Source organism: Lagenorhynchus albirostris, chromosome 9 (genome assembly GCF_949774975.1).
Source record: "Lagenorhynchus albirostris chromosome 9, mLagAlb1.1, whole genome shotgun sequence".
Taxonomy (NCBI): domain Eukaryota; kingdom Metazoa; phylum Chordata; class Mammalia; order Artiodactyla; family Delphinidae; genus Lagenorhynchus; species Lagenorhynchus albirostris.
The window spans coordinates 154,978-171,603 of record NC_083103.1 but is presented as its reverse complement, the minus strand read 5'-3'; the positions used below and the strand labels follow the sequence as shown (position 1 = coordinate 171,603).

At 63.4% G+C, this 16,626-nt stretch overlaps 1 protein-coding gene and 1 non-coding gene across 2 annotated transcripts; both read right to left on the bottom strand.

Moving 5' to 3' along the window:
- Nucleotides 1–73, bottom strand: TRNAG-CCC (transfer RNA glycine (anticodon CCC)). Its single transcript has one exon. It is a non-coding gene; the product is annotated as a tRNA-Gly (tRNA).
- A 3,058-nt stretch (nucleotides 74–3,131) lies between these two features.
- Nucleotides 3,132–14,967, bottom strand: B4GALNT4 (beta-1,4-N-acetyl-galactosaminyltransferase 4). Its single transcript, XM_060158046.1, is given in 21 exon segments — nucleotides 3,132–3,388; nucleotides 3,860–3,986; nucleotides 4,303–4,456; nucleotides 4,557–4,629; nucleotides 4,754–4,907; nucleotides 5,068–5,369; nucleotides 7,189–7,890; nucleotides 7,892–8,081; nucleotides 8,162–8,262; nucleotides 8,340–8,440; nucleotides 8,559–8,668; nucleotides 8,756–8,890; nucleotides 9,023–9,089; nucleotides 10,290–10,368; nucleotides 10,560–10,627; nucleotides 10,792–10,892; nucleotides 10,969–11,059; nucleotides 11,135–11,230; nucleotides 11,310–11,405; nucleotides 11,782–11,885; nucleotides 14,817–14,967. Coding segments are annotated over 21 exon segments (3,126 nt in total). The 3' UTR covers nucleotides 3,132–3,264.
- Nucleotides 14,968–16,626: the final 1,659 nt, after the last annotated feature.

The following is a 16,626-nucleotide window of genomic DNA, read 5'->3' as shown; positions in this document are numbered from 1 at the left end:
TTCCCTGACCAGGGATCGAACCTGGGCCCTCTGCATTGGGAGCGCAGAATCTTACCCACTGGACCATCAGGGAAGTCCTTATAATTGATTATTAGTTCCAGAAGTTTCTTTTTTTTTTTCTTTTCTTTTCCTTTATTTTGGCTAATTCTTTTGGATTTTCTCCATAGATGATTATGTCATCTGCAAACTAAAACAATGTTTCTTCCTCCTCAATCTGTATACTTTTTATTTCCTTTTCTTGTCTTGTTGCGTTAACTAGTACTTCCAGTATAATATTGAAAAGATGTGATGAGAAGTGTTTATCATTGATTTCTAAAAATGTCTTCAAATGTCACCTCGGACCTCCTCCCCTTCCCCATCTGTGTCCTTGGCAGCCTCATCAGCACCTCAGGGCTTTGCTGGGATGTCACCTTCTCAGGTCAGGCTTTTTCTTTAATAAAAATTTTGCCCATATTTTCTTCTAGAATTTTTTTTTTTAAATTTTTGGCTGCGTTGGGTCTTTGTTGCTGCGAGCGTGCTTTCTCTAGTTGTGGCGAGCAGGGCCTACTCTTTGTTGTGGTGCACAGGCTTCTCATTGTGGTGGCTCCCCTTGTTGTGGAGCATGGGCTCTAGATGTGCGGGCTTCAGTACTTGTGGCACGTGGGCTCAGTAGTTGTGGCACACGGGCTTAGTTCCTCCGCGGCATGTGGGATCTTCCCGGACCAGGGCTCGAACCCGTGTCCCCTGCACTGGCAGGCGGATTCTTTAACCACCGCACCACCAGGGAAGCCTGGTCAGGCTTTTTCTGACCACTGTTTACAGTGGCAGCCACGCTCAGACTCGCTATTCTCTTTCCGGCTTTACTTTTCTTTACAAGCGCTGCCACCAGCTGATATACCGGATATGGCTTTACCGTGTCTGTCGTCTGCTTCTCCTCACGCTTCACTAGAATGTAAGTTCTACGAGGCAGGGATTCTTGTCTGTTTTGTTCACCACTTCTTCCACAGTGTCTGGCACATAGTGGGTGCTCAATAAACACTTGTTAAAGTGGATTAATAAATTATGGTATACGTATAGTCCACATTAGATGAAATGTTGTCTGACATTTTTTTCTGCTTCCAGAGGTAGTTATTTTTCTGATGTGCATGCTTCCCCTACCTGTTACACTCCCCCCGCCCCAATTTTTGGAAGTATATATTCTTTTTTTTTTTTGTGGTACACGGGCCTCTCACTGTTGTGGCCTCTCCCGTTGCGGAGCACAGGCTCCGGACGCGCAGACTCAGCGGCCATGGCTCACGGGCCCAGCCGCTTCGCGGCATGTGGGATCCTCCCGGACCAGGGCACGAACCCGCGTCCCCTGCATCGGCAGGCGGACTCTCAACCGCTGTGCCACCAGGGAAGCCCTGGAGTATATATTCTTAATTCCAGTGCTAGTTCTTTTCTTGTTACTAACATCTGTATCTGGGGATCATTTCTTCCGAACTAGATACTTAGGGAGGAGTGGGCAGTATGAGCTGGGGCATCTGGTAACTTCTGAGTAGGTGTGTGGCAGGGTAGCTGTGTCCTCCACCCTGCGGGCACCAGCAGGACTCACGTCACGAGTGACTTAGTGTTCACAGACACCCGCGGGCTGCCCTGGTCAGCAGCCACAGAGCTGAATGCCCCGGGCCATCTCTAGGGTCTTCTCAGGGCCCGACTGGAGTGTCCATCTGGTTTCTCTTTCCCTGAAATCCTCCCTGCTGCCCTGTGTTCATGGCAAGGTAAACCTTGCGAGGATTGTGTGGAGTGCTGGGCGGACGTGCTGCCTTCCCACAGAATGAGGCAGTACAGAGTAAAAGCCCCAAAGATGTCCATGCCCTAATGCCCAGGACCTGTGGCTGTCACCTCCACGGCAGGACGGACTTCGCAGATTAAGTAAAGGATGTTGCTTGGGATGGAGCGATTATCCTCGGTTATGTGGGTGGGTCCAGGGTCATCCCAGGGGTCCTTATAAGAGGGAGGCAGGAGGGTCAGAGCCAGAGAAGGAGATGTGATGATGGTAGTAGAGGTGTGAGAGAGACAGGGAGAGTGATATGAAAATGGTAAGCTGCTGGCTTTGAGGATGGAGGAAGAGGTCATGAGCAAGGAAGTCCAGGTGGCCTCCAGGAGCTGGGGAAGGAGGGAAGCAGACTCAGTCCTAAAGGCCCCAGAAGGGGCGCAAGCCTGTGGAAACCTTGATTTTAGGACTTCCGACCTCCAGAGCCATAAGACAGGAAATTCCATTTTGTTTGTGGAAATCTGTTACAGCAGCTGCAAGGAACTCATATGGGCAGGGGCGCCCAGTGCCAGGCAGAGCACTGGCCTCCCTGCCGTGACTGGGACCCCAGGGAAGGGGGGGCCCTCGACAGCATCATGCAGCCCGTCTGACTCTCCAGAGGGCTCCTGACCCCGGACTTCCACGAGACAAGTCAAGCAAACCCCCCGTTGTGTTTAAACCAGCGTGCATTGGGCTTTCCATTTATGGCAACTGAGTCCTAACTATACCCCAACCTGGTTGTAGCATGTCACCCGCCACCCCGGGGTGCCTAGTGTTCCCACATCCTTGAGGGTGGCGCAGGACTGACATCCAAGGTCTGTTTTCACAACAAAGGGGACTAAGCAGACGGTCGCAGGTGGAAAGGCCTCATGCCACGCTGGTGACTGGCGGCTCCACGCACCGGGTGGTGAGGAAGGGTCCCCAACCCCCTTGCCTCCAGGGCCCGATACAGAAGCTCAAAGGGAAAGTGCGGGAAGAGGTGAGTGGTCTCGAGGGTGGAGAAAGGTGCGGTCAGCACGGCGGCTGCAGCTCAGGTCAGGAAAGGGAGTCAGCAGCAGGCAGTGCCCAGGGCCACTGCGGGTGCAGGGTCTCTTGCTGCCGCCCAGGCCCACCTCTGCCCTCCCAAGAGAACCAGGCCCAGAGGATGAGTCAGAACTAAAAAAAATATTTCATTTCATTCTGAATAAAAAACGGAACAGACAGAACTCTTGGAAATCCTGAAACAATGTCATTGCTACGGCAAAATTTCACAGAAATCATCGCACAGGGCGTGGGGGGCAAGCCCAGGCCCCGCCGGCTACGACGGCCGCCTCTCTGGGGGGGGGGCGGCCACAGAGGGGGCAGCAGCCTGGGGGGCCAGAGAGGGGCAGGCACGGGTGGTGGCTGTGCCCCCGGATGAGCCCCGCTGGGTCCCCAGGGTCCAGGCTCAGAGCCTGGCCTCCAGCTGCCACGGCAGGACAGCAGCCGGGGCTGGGAGGGGTCGCTGGTCCTCAAGGGGCCTCCTTGCGGGCGGCCTTGCGGCTGTGCACGCCCCACATCCCGCGCTTGGAGTGGAAGTGGTGGTAGAAGTTCCGCACTCGGAGCCGCTCCACCTCCAGCCCTGCCTGCAGGACCCTGGGTGGGGAGGGCGAGTCAGGGCTGCCCCTCGGCCCAGAGGACCTTTGGGGGGTGATCGAGACTGGGGGTACGGGGGTGAATGGGGCTGCAGGGGGAGGGCATGCCTGTCAGGGCTGCCCCTAGACTACAGAACCCTGGGTGTGGGCTGGAATGGAAGAGCTCACGCCCCTGGTCCAGGGCCTGGGGTGTCAGGGCTTCCACTACTGTCCAAGCCCAGCAAGAGGAGAGGGACCCAGGAGAGGCCTGCAGGGTCTGGGGTCAGAGCTGGTTCAAGGGCTTCCCTGAGTCTGTAGGATCCTGGAGCTGGGAAGGGGTTTAGGGGAGTGGGGTGGGGTCCAAGGAGCTCTCTAGGCCTAGATCTGGGGGTCGGAGGGGGAGGAAAGCAGAGTCCCGTCAGCACGTGAGGCCCCTCCCACCCACAGGCGGAGGATGTGGAAGTCGCAGTCTCCGCTGGGGGGAGGTGGTCACCTGTCCAAAAGTTCCCAGTCCTCGCCTCCCCACTGGTCCCGGAACTCCTCGGTGTTCATGCCTCCAACGCGGTCGAAGTCGGACTTGTAGATCCCAAAGAGGCCGAAGCCGTTCACCTCCCAGTAACCTGGCGGGGATGGGGTGCCCTTCAGACGCCAGGTCCTGCAAGCCCTTCCTCAGGAGGGCTTTCGGGGTCACTCCAATGTGTTGGTCATAACCTGGGAGGCCTGTGCATGACTTGGGTGTTGGAGAAGGTTCCTAGGGGCCGAGCATGGTCCTGGGCACTCTGGGGGTCCTAGAGGCCACAAGGAGTCCCAGGCGTTATAAGGGGCATTGATGGGGCCCTAGGCCTCCCTTGCGGGTTGGGAGGCCCCCGGGGGCCTGGGTTTTGCCCTGGCATGGGTGGGACCCCTGACGTTACCGAGGGGCATTCAGGGCATTACCGTGAGGGTCCCCTGGCGAGCTCCCGCAGCCCAGCCGCATGACCACAGGCGCAAAGGCCAGCTTGCCCTCCACGCAGTGCTTGCGGATGCCATCCAGGATGCTAGGGGGGAAGTGGATGTGCAGGTCGCAGAGGAAAACGATGCTGCTGGCATCCTGGAGACAGCGGGGAGGTCTGAGCCTCGCCCTCTCCTCCGGAAGGGCCCCCCCCGCCCCCCATCTCATTCTCTCCACCCACACCATCCTGCCCACGCACCTCCACCGCGGCCACTCCAGCTTGCAACCCCGCGGAGCGCTCAAAGTTCCCGCTTCGCCTTAGGTATTGGTATCTGGGGGAGGAAGGGGATATGGGGTGGGAAGTCATAGCCACCCGTTTCTGGGGCAGGAAAACCCATGCCTGTCCGGGAGGAGGGAAGCTGCACCTGGCCCGCCCCGGGAGGTGGGGGCCGTTACCTGGGCAGTGGCGCCGCGCGGAGGGCCCTCTCCACATCCATGTCATCGCTCTCAAAGTCCACCAGGATGACACTGAAGCGAGAGTCCCCTGTACGGATGTGCAGCGCAGCCATGTCTGCCAGGAACTGTACCACCCAGCGCGCCTGGTTCTTCACTGGAGGAGGATGGGGATACTGAACCCACCTGGACCCGACCTGGCGGTACCCTGCCCAGGACCGGTGGCACTCCCCCCCTCCCCATAAGGCCTGCTGGACAAGGCCCCCCACCCCCCCACAATCCCAGGTGGCTGGCCGGCCAGCCCCACTCCCACGCACCTGGCACGATGAAGTGCACCATCACATCCTGGCGCCAGGCCAGGCGCAGTGGCCGGCACAGCTCCGGGCGGCCGTCGGGGTGCACGGAGGCGGCTGGGGAGACAGCTGGAGCGGGCTCAGGACTCTCCCCGTCTCCATCTGTGTCGCCGGCACGTACCCGGGGCAGGCGCAGGAAGACGTACTCAGACAGGCGCAGCCGGCGCCCACCGCGCTCCTGGAGCTCCAGCTCCAGGAGGAAACGGCTTCCCCGCGCCGAGTCCCGGCGCTTCTCCACGTTCACGATGCGCAGAAGAGCGTACCGCCTGCGGGGCGGGACCCAGTCAGCCCCCTCAGGCTCCGAGGCTGCGCCCACGACTCCAACCCCATTCTTCCCACAAGCCGCCCCCAGCCGCAGAAACGAGGTGGCCACTCAGGTGACTGGGGGTGGGGTGCCGCACGCCCCCCGTCCCCCACCACACCACAAGGCCTGCTGGGGAGCTCCCTTCTCAGAAGGCAGGCCCACACACCGGGGCTCCCTCTCCGTGGGGCAGCCCACAAGGGAGGCGTCCCCAAGCCCAGGCCAGTCCTCTCCTCGGTGCCACCACCCCTGTCCACAGCTGCACGCTCAGAAACCTTCAGGGGCGCCCACGGCCCACAGGCCGAGGCTCAGACGTCTGAATTCTAAGCCGGTAAACGGTGTCTACCTTGTGGCCTCAATACCCCGTCAGGTTAGATACGCAAGCTGCCTCTTCCCGTGGGGTCTTTGCCCTAGGTGTCCCCTGCCTGGATGCTCGCCCCAGGCTCCCCGCCCTCCTCTCCAAGGTCCTGGGTGCCTCCTCTGAGAAGCCTCATTTTTGCCCCCCGAGCACCAGCGCAGGGGCTGCCCTGATCTCTGGGGAAGAAGCCTCTGGGCCTTCCGCCGCTGGCTCTTCCCCAGCCCTGGCCTGGGAAGATAAGGCCCTGCCCTTGACTAGGTCACTCTCCCTTCTGCCGCACGTCCCCCCCATCCACCTTTGCAGCCAGTATCCCTCACCCTCGGAGCCTACCGGTGTGACCTCCCAGGGGTCTAGATTCCTCCCTTCACCCTCTGCCCATCCCCACCATGCTCTCAAGTATCAGGGACTTTCTGCCCCAAACGCTCTGGGTCTGTGCTCTCATTCCTTGGGGCCACCCACACCCTTGCACGGCTCAGGGAAGGTGGGGCTGCAGCCATGACCTTTCTGCTGGACAGGCCCCCTCATGCCCATGGGACGATGAGCTGCTCTCAGGAAGCTCAGAGCCAAGCGCAGGCTTGCCTTCTCAGCCACCTAGAATCAATCTACCCCAGCCCCTGCCAAGGGTCCAGGCCATCCCATTGCTGCCCTGGACCAAGCCTGTCAGTCATGGGCTCCCCCTTCCACCCCCTCCTCTCCAACACAGCCACATGCTTGTCTATGAACCAGATGAGCCAAACCCGCGTCCTGCTCCAAATTGTGTGTATCGGAGGCAAGAAGAATGACTCCTGCACTTGGCCTTCAAGGCCCATGAGGCCTGTCCTCTGCCCACCAGCCTCCTGGCCAGCCTTTGCCTGTCTCTGAAGGTCCTGCCCCTACTTAAGGACTCAGCACAGCTCTGAGAACCCCTCAGGGCCTCCCCTCAGGTCAAACTGGGGCCTCCACTCTCCAACCCCCATACCTGCTTGGGGTGGAGACAAGACTGGATTCCTGGGGCCTGGGGGAGACCAGAAGGGCCAGTGGGGCAGGAACCCTGAGCCCTCCCCTGAGGACCAAGACCCCAGCCAGCGAGGTGCCAGTGGGGAGAGGGATCCAGGGGTTCTTAGCTTGACCTTCGTGCGTGTCTCTATCTGGAAGAGACCTGGGTGGCTCAGATCCATCCTCAGGTCCAGGTCCAAGGTAATAGGTGTGGGGTTTGGAGGTGCAGGACAAGGGAGCCAGCCCTGGGTGATGGGAGAAAGGCTCCTAGCACAGGACGGGGGCCCTGAGCAGTAAGGGGCCCCAGAAGGGTGAGAAGACACTTCCGGGGGGGCGGGGGGGAGGGGGGCGTGTACCATTCCCAGAGCAGTGCCTCATTAAACCCTGGGGAAGTCTGAGAGTCCCATGGAGGCCAAGGCCGTCCATTTCCATGCGCGCCCCTCCCTCGTACCCTCCATGGCGCGCGTTGAGACGCTCCATGTACTGAGCCACCACGTCCACAGCCTCGGCCTCCTGCAGCTGCAGATTCCCCGACACATTGCAGCGCAGGTCGTTCCAGTCCGAGCGCAGCACCTCGAAGTCCACGCTGCCCACGCTGAACGTGCGCTGCCAGTTGACAGCGTCCTCCCGCCAGCGGCCGCGCACCGCGCCGGCCTTCTCTTCGCTGTCCTCCAACGCAGCCTCTTCGCCCTGCGCCCCTTCCTCATCGTCCCCTTCCTCCTCTTCCTCATTCTCCCCGGGCACCTGGGACAAGCTCAGGAAGGAGGTCACGGGCTGCGCTTCGGACGAATAGTTCGAGTCCGTGGTGGGGGCCGTGAGTCCCGGCTCGCGTGCCTGGCCCTCTCGGCTCCCCTGGGTGGTCGGCGCCGGGGCCGGGGGCCTCAGCTTTGCAGCCTGGGGGCCGCCGGTCCTGCGGCCTCGAGCCCGGGGTGGGCGTGGGCGCGCGCGCAGCTGCACCCTGGGTAGGGGTCTGGGGCGCAGGAAGACGCCAGGGAAAGGTGGCCGGGGAGGGCCGCGTGGGCTGAGCGGTGCCGGGGCCTGGGGCGGGACCCGCAGTCCCGGCCGCACCCGCGTGACATACACCTTCGGGGGCCGCTCGGCCGCGGCTGCTGGGCGGGGGGGAGGTGCACGTCCCCAGAAGAGGGGAAGGGGGGCGGGCGGCCCAGCTCAGCGCCCGTGAGCGCCGGGGGGTCGGCCGGCCCAGGGGGGCGGGAGGCGTTGGCAGCGCGGGAGTGGCCGGGGCCTCGGTGGGGGCCGCGAGCCGGCGGCCGCCCTGCGTTCCGGGCGCCTCGGTGGGCTCCAGACCGTCGAGCAGCTCCCCATCGTCCTCGTCGTCCAGGAAGTCTGTGGGCAGCGCGGGTGGGGTGAGCTGCTGCGCCAGGGCGGGCCCAGCTGAGGGGGTGGGGGGCGCGGGGGGCACTCACCGTCTGGGTTGAGGAAGAGGAAGGCTCGGCGCTGCACCTCCTCCTCTTCGTCTTCCTCCCCCTCCTCCCGGTCCATCTTCATGTATTTGTAGAACCCAAACCTGGGGCAGGGGCGGGGCGTCAGAGACCAGGCTCGGCCGAGGCCCCGCCCATTCTTCCTTGGGCACCACCCACCCACCTTTCCAGATACAGCGGCGACTCGCGGTAGAAGCACTTGTTGTCCGTCTCCATGTGAGTCAGGCGTGTGTGGTCATTGGGATAAACGAAGGACAGGTACACCTGGGGCGGGCAGAGGGCTCAGGTTGGGGCGTCTTCCAGAGGGCCTGGAGGAGGCTCCGGGGACCCTGGGAAGAGGGAGGCCTGGGTCTCAGGGAAGACCTTGGTGAGGGGCACTTACAAACTGCAGTCCCTGGTATCTTGCGATGGGAAAGTCCTTGACGACGTAGGTGGGGGCGTAGGTGCAGGGCTCCAGCACATTCTCCAGACTCCAGGGCTCCACCCGAGGCGCTACGGGAGGCGTGGTCACATTGTGACCTGGAACCCCTGCCCTGCCCCACCCCGCCCCCCACCCCACCCCGGGGGTCCTCCTCTCACTGAGGAAGAAGGTGTCTCGGGGATCGGGCCGCAGCATGTCAGCTCTGGGCTCCTCCTGCAGCAGGCGCCCCCCAACGTGGCTGGCTGGAGACTGGGGCACGTGGGCCACGTGGTCCATCTTCAGGGCTGACTCATCTAGGGGCAGAGGATGTGTGGGGACCCCAGGAGTTCCTAGAGATCCCTCCTCACCCATATCCAGACACCACCCCAAAGAGACCGCCCATCAGGAGCCCTCCCCTTTCCCCACAGAGGCACTGGGCTCCGCACCTGTATACAGGGAGATGTGAGCAGAGCCTATGACCTCGAACTTCAGACCCGGCAGGAAGGCTCGCCACTGGGGGTTGGAGAGGGTGGTCAGGGCCAAAGGATGGGGGTCAAGGTGGGAACACAGCTGGGTCAGGGAGGAGTGAATCTTCCCTGACGTGGGGCTGGAGAACTAGTAGGGGCAACCCCTTCACGGACGCAGGAAGCTTGGGGTGGGAGGGGTGGATGGGAGAGCAGTCCTGAGAAGGCACAGCAGGGAAGCTGGAGAGGCCTAGAAGGCTGGGGTCCCTGGAGGCAGGTGAGGGTGCCTTTCCTGACACCCTGGGTGCTTCCGGACCTTCTGGTTATGGCCTCTGCCCCCACCTCCCCCCGGTTCTGCAGACACTGCCCTTCTGGAGGTCAGAGCTGGCCCCCCAGCTCCCCGCTGGACCTCCCCATCCCCACTTACCCCACTTCTGTGGCTGTGCCTTCCCAGTCTCCCTTGCAGACTCTCCCTCCCCCACCGCTCTCATGTTGGGCTTCCTGGGGGCTGTCCCAGGCCCTCTTCCCTTCCCAGCTCATCCTGGGCCCTTAGTCACTCCCCCGGCTTCCACAAGATCACCCCAAATCTGCATCTGCAGTCTGGGCCCTCTGCTAAGCTGAGCTGGGGTGATACCCACCACACACAAACTAGACACCTGCAACCTCCCACCACCCCCTAGCCCACCCTGGTCATCACCCCACACCCAGCCAGGCTCAGGCTCTCAGTCGCTGGGCATCTCCCCCCGCCGCCCCCCCACCCTCCCCCGGACCTTCCACTTCTTCTATTCCCACCTCCCTGGTTCAGGGACCGATGGATGGCCACCCACGAAAATCCCTCCCAACAGGCAGTGGCCAGAGGGTTTTCCCTGAAATGCAGATCCAGCTGCCTCATCCTTAGGAGGAAGCCCTGCTGGATCTGGCCACCAGACTGCTTGGAGTTCCAGAAGACTCCAGGTGGTTCCATTCCTCTGCTGTTCTCGAGACCTGGAATTCATCTTTGCACCCCAGATTCTCTCCCCACTGGTCTCCCTGTGAACGTCTCTCAGCTCTCGAGAATCCGCTCAAGGGTCGCTTCCTCTGTGAGCACAAGCCCCATCCCTGAGCACCTGCTTTGTCAGCTAGATGGGAAGCTTCTCTGGGGGGGGCGGGCGGGGTCCACATCGTTGTCCTGCGGGGAGTGGCCGGAAAGAGGAGGGCAGGGCAGGGGAGGTGGGGTCTCCAGAAGCCCTCAGAGGGCAGCCGCACTCACGCCCACTTCCACGTGGTCCGAGCCGCGGTCATCCTGCTTGTGCAGTAGCTCAAAGTAGTACCTCCGGGAGGCCATGAGCCTGGGGACAGGAGGAGTGAGGGGGCGGGCCCGCCGTGCCCCAGAAGCCCCAAACAGATGGGGAGCCCACAGGAGGCGGGGCTTGAGGGGGCAGCATAGCAACAGCGGCTTCACGCATGCACGTGTCACCCAGTCCTCACACACAGACGCACACACGGGTACGCACTCATGCACACTCCCACAGTCACTCACCGCCTGGGCTTGGACACCTGGGAGCTGAACTTGGTGAATTCTCCAGGTGCTGTCCACTCCGAACCAGTCTGGAGGGTAACAGAGAAGGGGCAGGGGGCTCACCCTCTCCTTGGGGCACCAGCCCCATCCAGTCCCCACTCCTGAGAAGCTGGAGGGGACAGGTGACCAAGCCGCAGGAGGCCCACGAAGACAAGGGGTGTGGATGGAGGGGCTGGGCTGCGCGTGGGGGTACCTTGCCCACAAAGGCCACCAGCTGGGCACCCGCCGGGCTCTCGGTTGGGCTCAGCCAGAACTCAGAGTTGTCATCCGAAGCCACGGAGAACTGGACATCTCCTAGGCCACAGGACAGGGCTCAGGGGTCGGTGGGGGCTTCATGACACCCTGCCCCCCAACACCCCCGTCCCCGCACCATCTCTCGCCGGGTGGATGAAGCCGAAAATCCGGAGGCCGTAGTTCTTCCACTTGGGGGACACAGCCAGCTTCTTCACGGTGGTGCGAGTCTGGGGGGGCAGCGGCCTCTGATGTCAAGGCCCCCGCCCACCTGCGGGCCAGCCGCCCCCCACCCCAGCACTCACATGAGGGAAGAGCGGGAAGTGCAAGTTCCTCCTCAGATGGCCCACGGCGCCCCCGCACCAGTCCTCGAACACGTGCAGGTTCACCTGCCCCTTGTACTGGGGGTGGGAGGAGGGCTTACCTTCTGCACAGCTGCCCCCGGCCCTCCCCAAGGCCGAGCCGCTGAGCAGAGCTCACCTCCTCCCGCCACGAGGGCGCCTGACGGGTGAGGTTGAGCGACAGTGGCCTTCCAGCCCCCCAGGGAAACAGCGCGTCTGGGTCCCGACCTTCAGGCTACGGGAGAGAAGGGGCACCAGGGTCAAAGCTGAGGAACGTGAGGGCAGGAAGAAGCCCCACAGCCACACGCACGCGCACCAGACACGGCGCGCGACACAGCCCGCCACACCCGCCGGCTCACTTCACAGAGATCCCTTCCACGTGCAGCCACGAAGCCCTGACTCCATCACGCCCCGGCCGTGCACACCCACCCGAGCAGACCCTTGGCCACCCCACGTGCACCAGATGCGTCCACCCAGGCTGGGGCCACGCTCCGTGGTGGAGCACAGCGTGCTGCTGTGTCCTCACGGCCTACAGGTCCTGAGGCCACCGGCACAGGACTGGCCTTGGGTCTCGTGTGTGCTGTGGTGTTCTTCCCCGCAGCCCTGCTCACCACCCGCTCCTCCTCACGGCTCTCGCTGGAGTCCTCTGCCCTCTGTGTGGACAGTGCAGCCCGGATGCCCCGGCCATCTGTCACACCGCTCAGCTTCTCACCATCTGTGGGCGGCACATGAGGCGGGGCTGGGGTCCAGGCTCTCCAAGGCCACAGCCCCTGCCGCTGGGGTCAGCTGGGGTCAGGATGGCCGGTGGTGTCTCCACTGAAGCCCTCCCTCCCCACGTCTGCCCCTTCATGCTACCCGATGCCCCACCCTACAGCTGGAAGTGCTCTCGGCTGGGCCCTTCTCCCACATCCCACCTCCGTGGGGACGGCCCCTGCCTGAGTCCCCCACCTGGCTTTTCCCAGCCCCCACTGGCATGAGGGAGCAGTTATGTGTGTGCACATGCTAGCACATATGCTTGCACACACACACCCGTGGGGCTGTTGTCATCAGTGACTCTGCCTCCAGGAAGGCCCCCAGGATTGCTCTGTGCCCTCAGCACTTTTCCTGTGTGCTGGAGTGTTTGGTGTCTGACTCCTTTACCAGAACTGAGAGCCAAAGGTTAGTGCTGGAGTTTGTTGTCAGGTGAGCTGGCACTGTGGTCTTGAGGCTACGCCAGCCCCGGCCCATGGCACGTGTGCCACCTGCTGCCCTTGAGGCCAGGGCTCAGGACCAAAGGAGCCCTGGTACCCACCTGGGCAGAGGAGGGATTGGCACTCTGGTCCAGCTTCCAGAGGACATGGGGCCAAGGCGGCCCCGGAGGGAGACTGTCCCCCTGCGGATCCCTTCTGTGGACACCTCTAGAGCTTGGCACCCCCCTAACTCCCCACGCCTGGGGCAGACCACCTCCACACCCCTGCCTCCCTCTGCTTCCCAGACCTCCTCCCTAAGCTGTGGGCCTGGGGTTCCATACCCTGGGATCTGAGCCTCCGAAGGCAAGGCTTCACTGTGCGCCACGTCTGCCTCCCCTGGTGCTCCCATCCGGGGACCCCCCGTCCAGGAACCCCTCTCCTCCAGGGCCAAGCCTGGCCTTCAAAGTCTATGCCCGTCCCTCGATCCAGACCCCAGGAGCTAGATTCCCGGACTGACACAGTTGGCCTGGGCCCTTTCTCTGGGGGAGGGGGCTGCCCGCGGTCTCGTGCCTGTGAGGCTCCGGTGGTGCCTGCCCACTTGCTTCTCCCCCCCAATCACTGTCACCTGTCCAGCTGGGAGGTGAGCCCCTAAGAGGCTCCCGGCCAAATCCCCACAGCCTGGCCCTGATGCTCCCTGCCCACAAAGGTAACTCTGTGGGTACCGGGAACCTTCCACAGTGGGGTCCCAAGCCAGGATGCCATCACTGTCCTGCAAGGGCTGAGCCCCAGCACAGCGAGATCCACACGGGCCTCCTGCCTCCTGGCTGCCAGCACCTCTGCCTGCGCAGGCTGCTGGACCCCGGGAAGGTAGCCTTTCTGGTGGGAGTGAACACAGTGCTGACAGGACAGTCAGAAGGGCCTCAGACATGTCCAGCTGCTCAGCTTCCCACAAGCCCTGCCCTGGTGGGAGCCCAGGTAGCGGGACAGGAGGCAGGGCTGCAGCCCCGGGGGCGAGAGCCCCGGCTGGGTCTGCTCCTGGCAGGAGCTGCTTGAGGGTTTGATCTTCCATAACCTTGAACAGCTCCTGCCCACCGAGGAGCAGCAAGGACAGCTTCCTCGCTGGTCCAGCTGAGAGCAGAGGAGGCCTCAGAAGTGGGGTTCCCACACCTCCGCCCCCTCGCGGTTGCCGAGTTAGGCTCCCCGGCTGCCCGGGAAGTCAGGCTAGGGAGGACTGTGGTTGCTCAGAAAACACAGGGCAGCTGAGCAGGAGGCTGGTCACGTCTGTGTCACTGGGTCACGCTCCGGGGTCCTGCCTTATTTGATGGTAGCTGGGGGGCCTCTATGAGGGACTGAACAGTGCTGGGGGCCCCTAGAGGGTGTGGTAGCTGTGAGATGCATGGACTCTGGGGGTGGGGTGGGGTGGGACAAGCCTGTGGCCCCTGGCCTGGGGTGTCTGTGGTACCAGCTGTGGGGCTGAACAGGGACCTCTGGACCCCTTGGTGGGGTGGCCCAGGACTTCATGGGGCAAGATCATGGTTCTGAGTCTTTGGGAAGCAAGATTCTCACCACCCATCCTAAGGACACCTCTCTTCCTTGAGAAGGGCCAGGAGCAGCTTGGCTGGGACCATCCCTGCCCTGAGGTGCTTCCTTCTCTCTCTCATCACCGCCCCCCCGCCCCCCCCAGCACTCTACTCCTCCTCTTCCAAGTGTGTGTCAAAAGTCACCACCTCCAAGAGGCCCTCTGGGATCCCCCTAGCTAAAGTGGCAGGACTCCTCCCCAACTCTTCCCCACATCGCTCACCAGGACCTGATTTGTGGGTTCACTGTCTGTCCCCACTAGAGCGTGAGCTCGAGGAGCCTGGGAGAGTTCACTCCAGGCCGTTCGGTGCTCCCCAAGCTGGATCCCTATCCCTATGCCTCACCCCGCCTCAACACACAAGCGTCTCAGTCCCTGATCACAGGTTTACCTAGAGCACCTCCTCCAGGAAGCGTTCCAACTGCAAGGGTCAGCTCCCTCCCGCCAGTCCCCTCTCTCTCCGTCCTGAGGTTGGGTCTCTGCCCCTCCCCAGCAGATGCGAAAACCGAGGCTCTGCTAAGCAGGCACGTGTAGGAGGCGCAGCCAGACTTGGCCTCTCGGAAATCCCAGCATGCAGGGCCCGGTAGCGGAGATCTCCCCAGGAGCCCACCGTTAACCCCGTCACTCACTACCCGCTCCAGGCCAGACCCCGGCATCCGCCGGGGTTCGGGGACGCTCCCCAAGAGGGTCGCGCACGTCACTGCTGACGTCATCGGCGTTCTGGCCGGGCTGAGCCGAACCGCGCCCCCTGCCCCAATGTCGCCGAGCTGGGAAGGGCGGACGGGGTCTCCGGGCGGGTCTGACCCACGCCGAGGCCTGGGCGCGATGGGAGGGCCCGGGACCCGCGTTGCTCGCGACCCTCACCGCCCCCCGCCCCCAGGGCGCGCGCCCCCTCCCATACCTCGCCCGTAGCCCAGCCGCTGGCGCAGCGCGCGGCCCTGGCGCACCAGGCTCAGGTGCACGTACGTGAGCCACGCGGCGCAGGTGAGCAGCAGCAGCAAAAGCAGCAGCTTGATCTGTTTGCGGATCTTCTTCACCGGGAACCACGGCATCGCGGCCGTCTCCGCCCCGGGCCGCGCTCAGCGGCGCCGCCGCGGTCCCCCGCTCCAGCGCGCCCCGCGCCGCGTCCCCCGGCCCTGCATGGCCCTTTGTCCGCCGCCCGCGGCCCCAGGGTGCGGCCGCGGCCCCGGGCTGCCCTTGGCCGAGGGCACGGGGTGGGCGGCGGAGCTGCTGCCGGCGGTGTCCCCGCCCGGCCCCGCCTGGCCGCTCGGGCTCCAAGCTCCCGGGGGCCTCGGCGGGACGGAGCAGCAGCCACGCTGCGGTGCTACCCACCGTGAAACGGGCCCGGCCACCGCGCCGCGCGAGCCAATCCGGGCCCGGCCAGCCTGAGGGGAGCCAATCCACGGCGCGGGGGGCGGGGCCGGCGTGTTAGGGTGTGCCCGCCGCTGGTCTCCACGCAACGCGCGCGCATCCACCTGGGCGCGCCGGCCCGCGCAGCGCGGGGACGCGGGGTCCTGGGGTTGCGGAGGACCCGGGATGCGGTGTATGGGGAGGTGTGAAGAACCGGGGACAGGGGTCAAGGGGCAGAGAATGCACGAGACAAGGAGTGGTGCATAGGACCGGGGGACATAGGGACTCGGGGTCACGGGGTGTAGTGATGGAGGCCGCGGGAGGAGCAGGCTATGGGTCGGGGGACAGTGGGGACACGGAGAACAAGGGTGTAGGGACGCGTGATGGGGAGACACTAGGAGCTTGGGGAACGTGAGGGGAAGGATGCGGGCAGCCTGGGCTTGCAGTTGGAGTAAGCCTCCTGCTAAGAATGCGGCCAGGAGGAATGGGGCTCAGACAACGTGGGAAGAAGAAAAAGGAAGTTTGGGGGAGAGACATAGTGGGGTAGGTGATGATGGTGGGTCAGGGGGGCTGGGGGCGCGTGGGTGCACAGGATCCATGCAGGCAAGACTGAGGAGGGTCTCAAAAGCACCTGGCTTCACCCTGAGGGGCATGCGCAGCCACCAGAGGACTTAGCGTGGAGGGCCAGGGTCTGAGCTGGCTGCCAGGCGGACAGCGGCAGCAGAGGGGCGAGCTGGCGGCCTCCACTGAGGGCAGGGTGAAGATGGAGAGGAGGTGCCCCGGCTGTCTGGAAGGGGGCAGGAGGGAACGTAGCCCTCCTGTTTCTGACCTGAGCCTGGGGTCCGAGGTGTGGCTCTTGCTGAGCTGGAGGTGGGAGGGGAGTGTGGGCCGATGCTGAACTTTGCCCACTTGGTTCCCATTCCTGCCTGGGCCACCGCCACCTCTGCCTGCCCTGTCGTCTCCTCTAGCCCTCCCTCTGCCCAGCTGCCCGGCTGACTCCTCTCTCTGTCCCTTCCTCCATCCGTTAAAGTTTTCTGTTACTGTGTAACGAGCCACCCAGCATCAGGGTTGTAAAGCAACTGTTAGTTAAGCTCCTGGAGTCTGTGGTTCGGGACTTTTGACGGGGCCCCTCAGGACAGCTCTCCTCTGCCCCAGGATGTCTTGGGCCTCAGGTGCGAAGACGTGACCAGCTGGGGGCGGCGACTCCGGTGGCTGGGCTGGACTCACCGGGAGACTTCTGCACCCTCGTGTCAGGGCCTTGGCAGGGACGGTTGGGCTTGGCCAGGATGATTAACCAGAGCACCAGGGTACGGCCACTCCAGGGCAGCGGCCTCTGGGCTCCAGCAAGCAGGGCAAAGCAC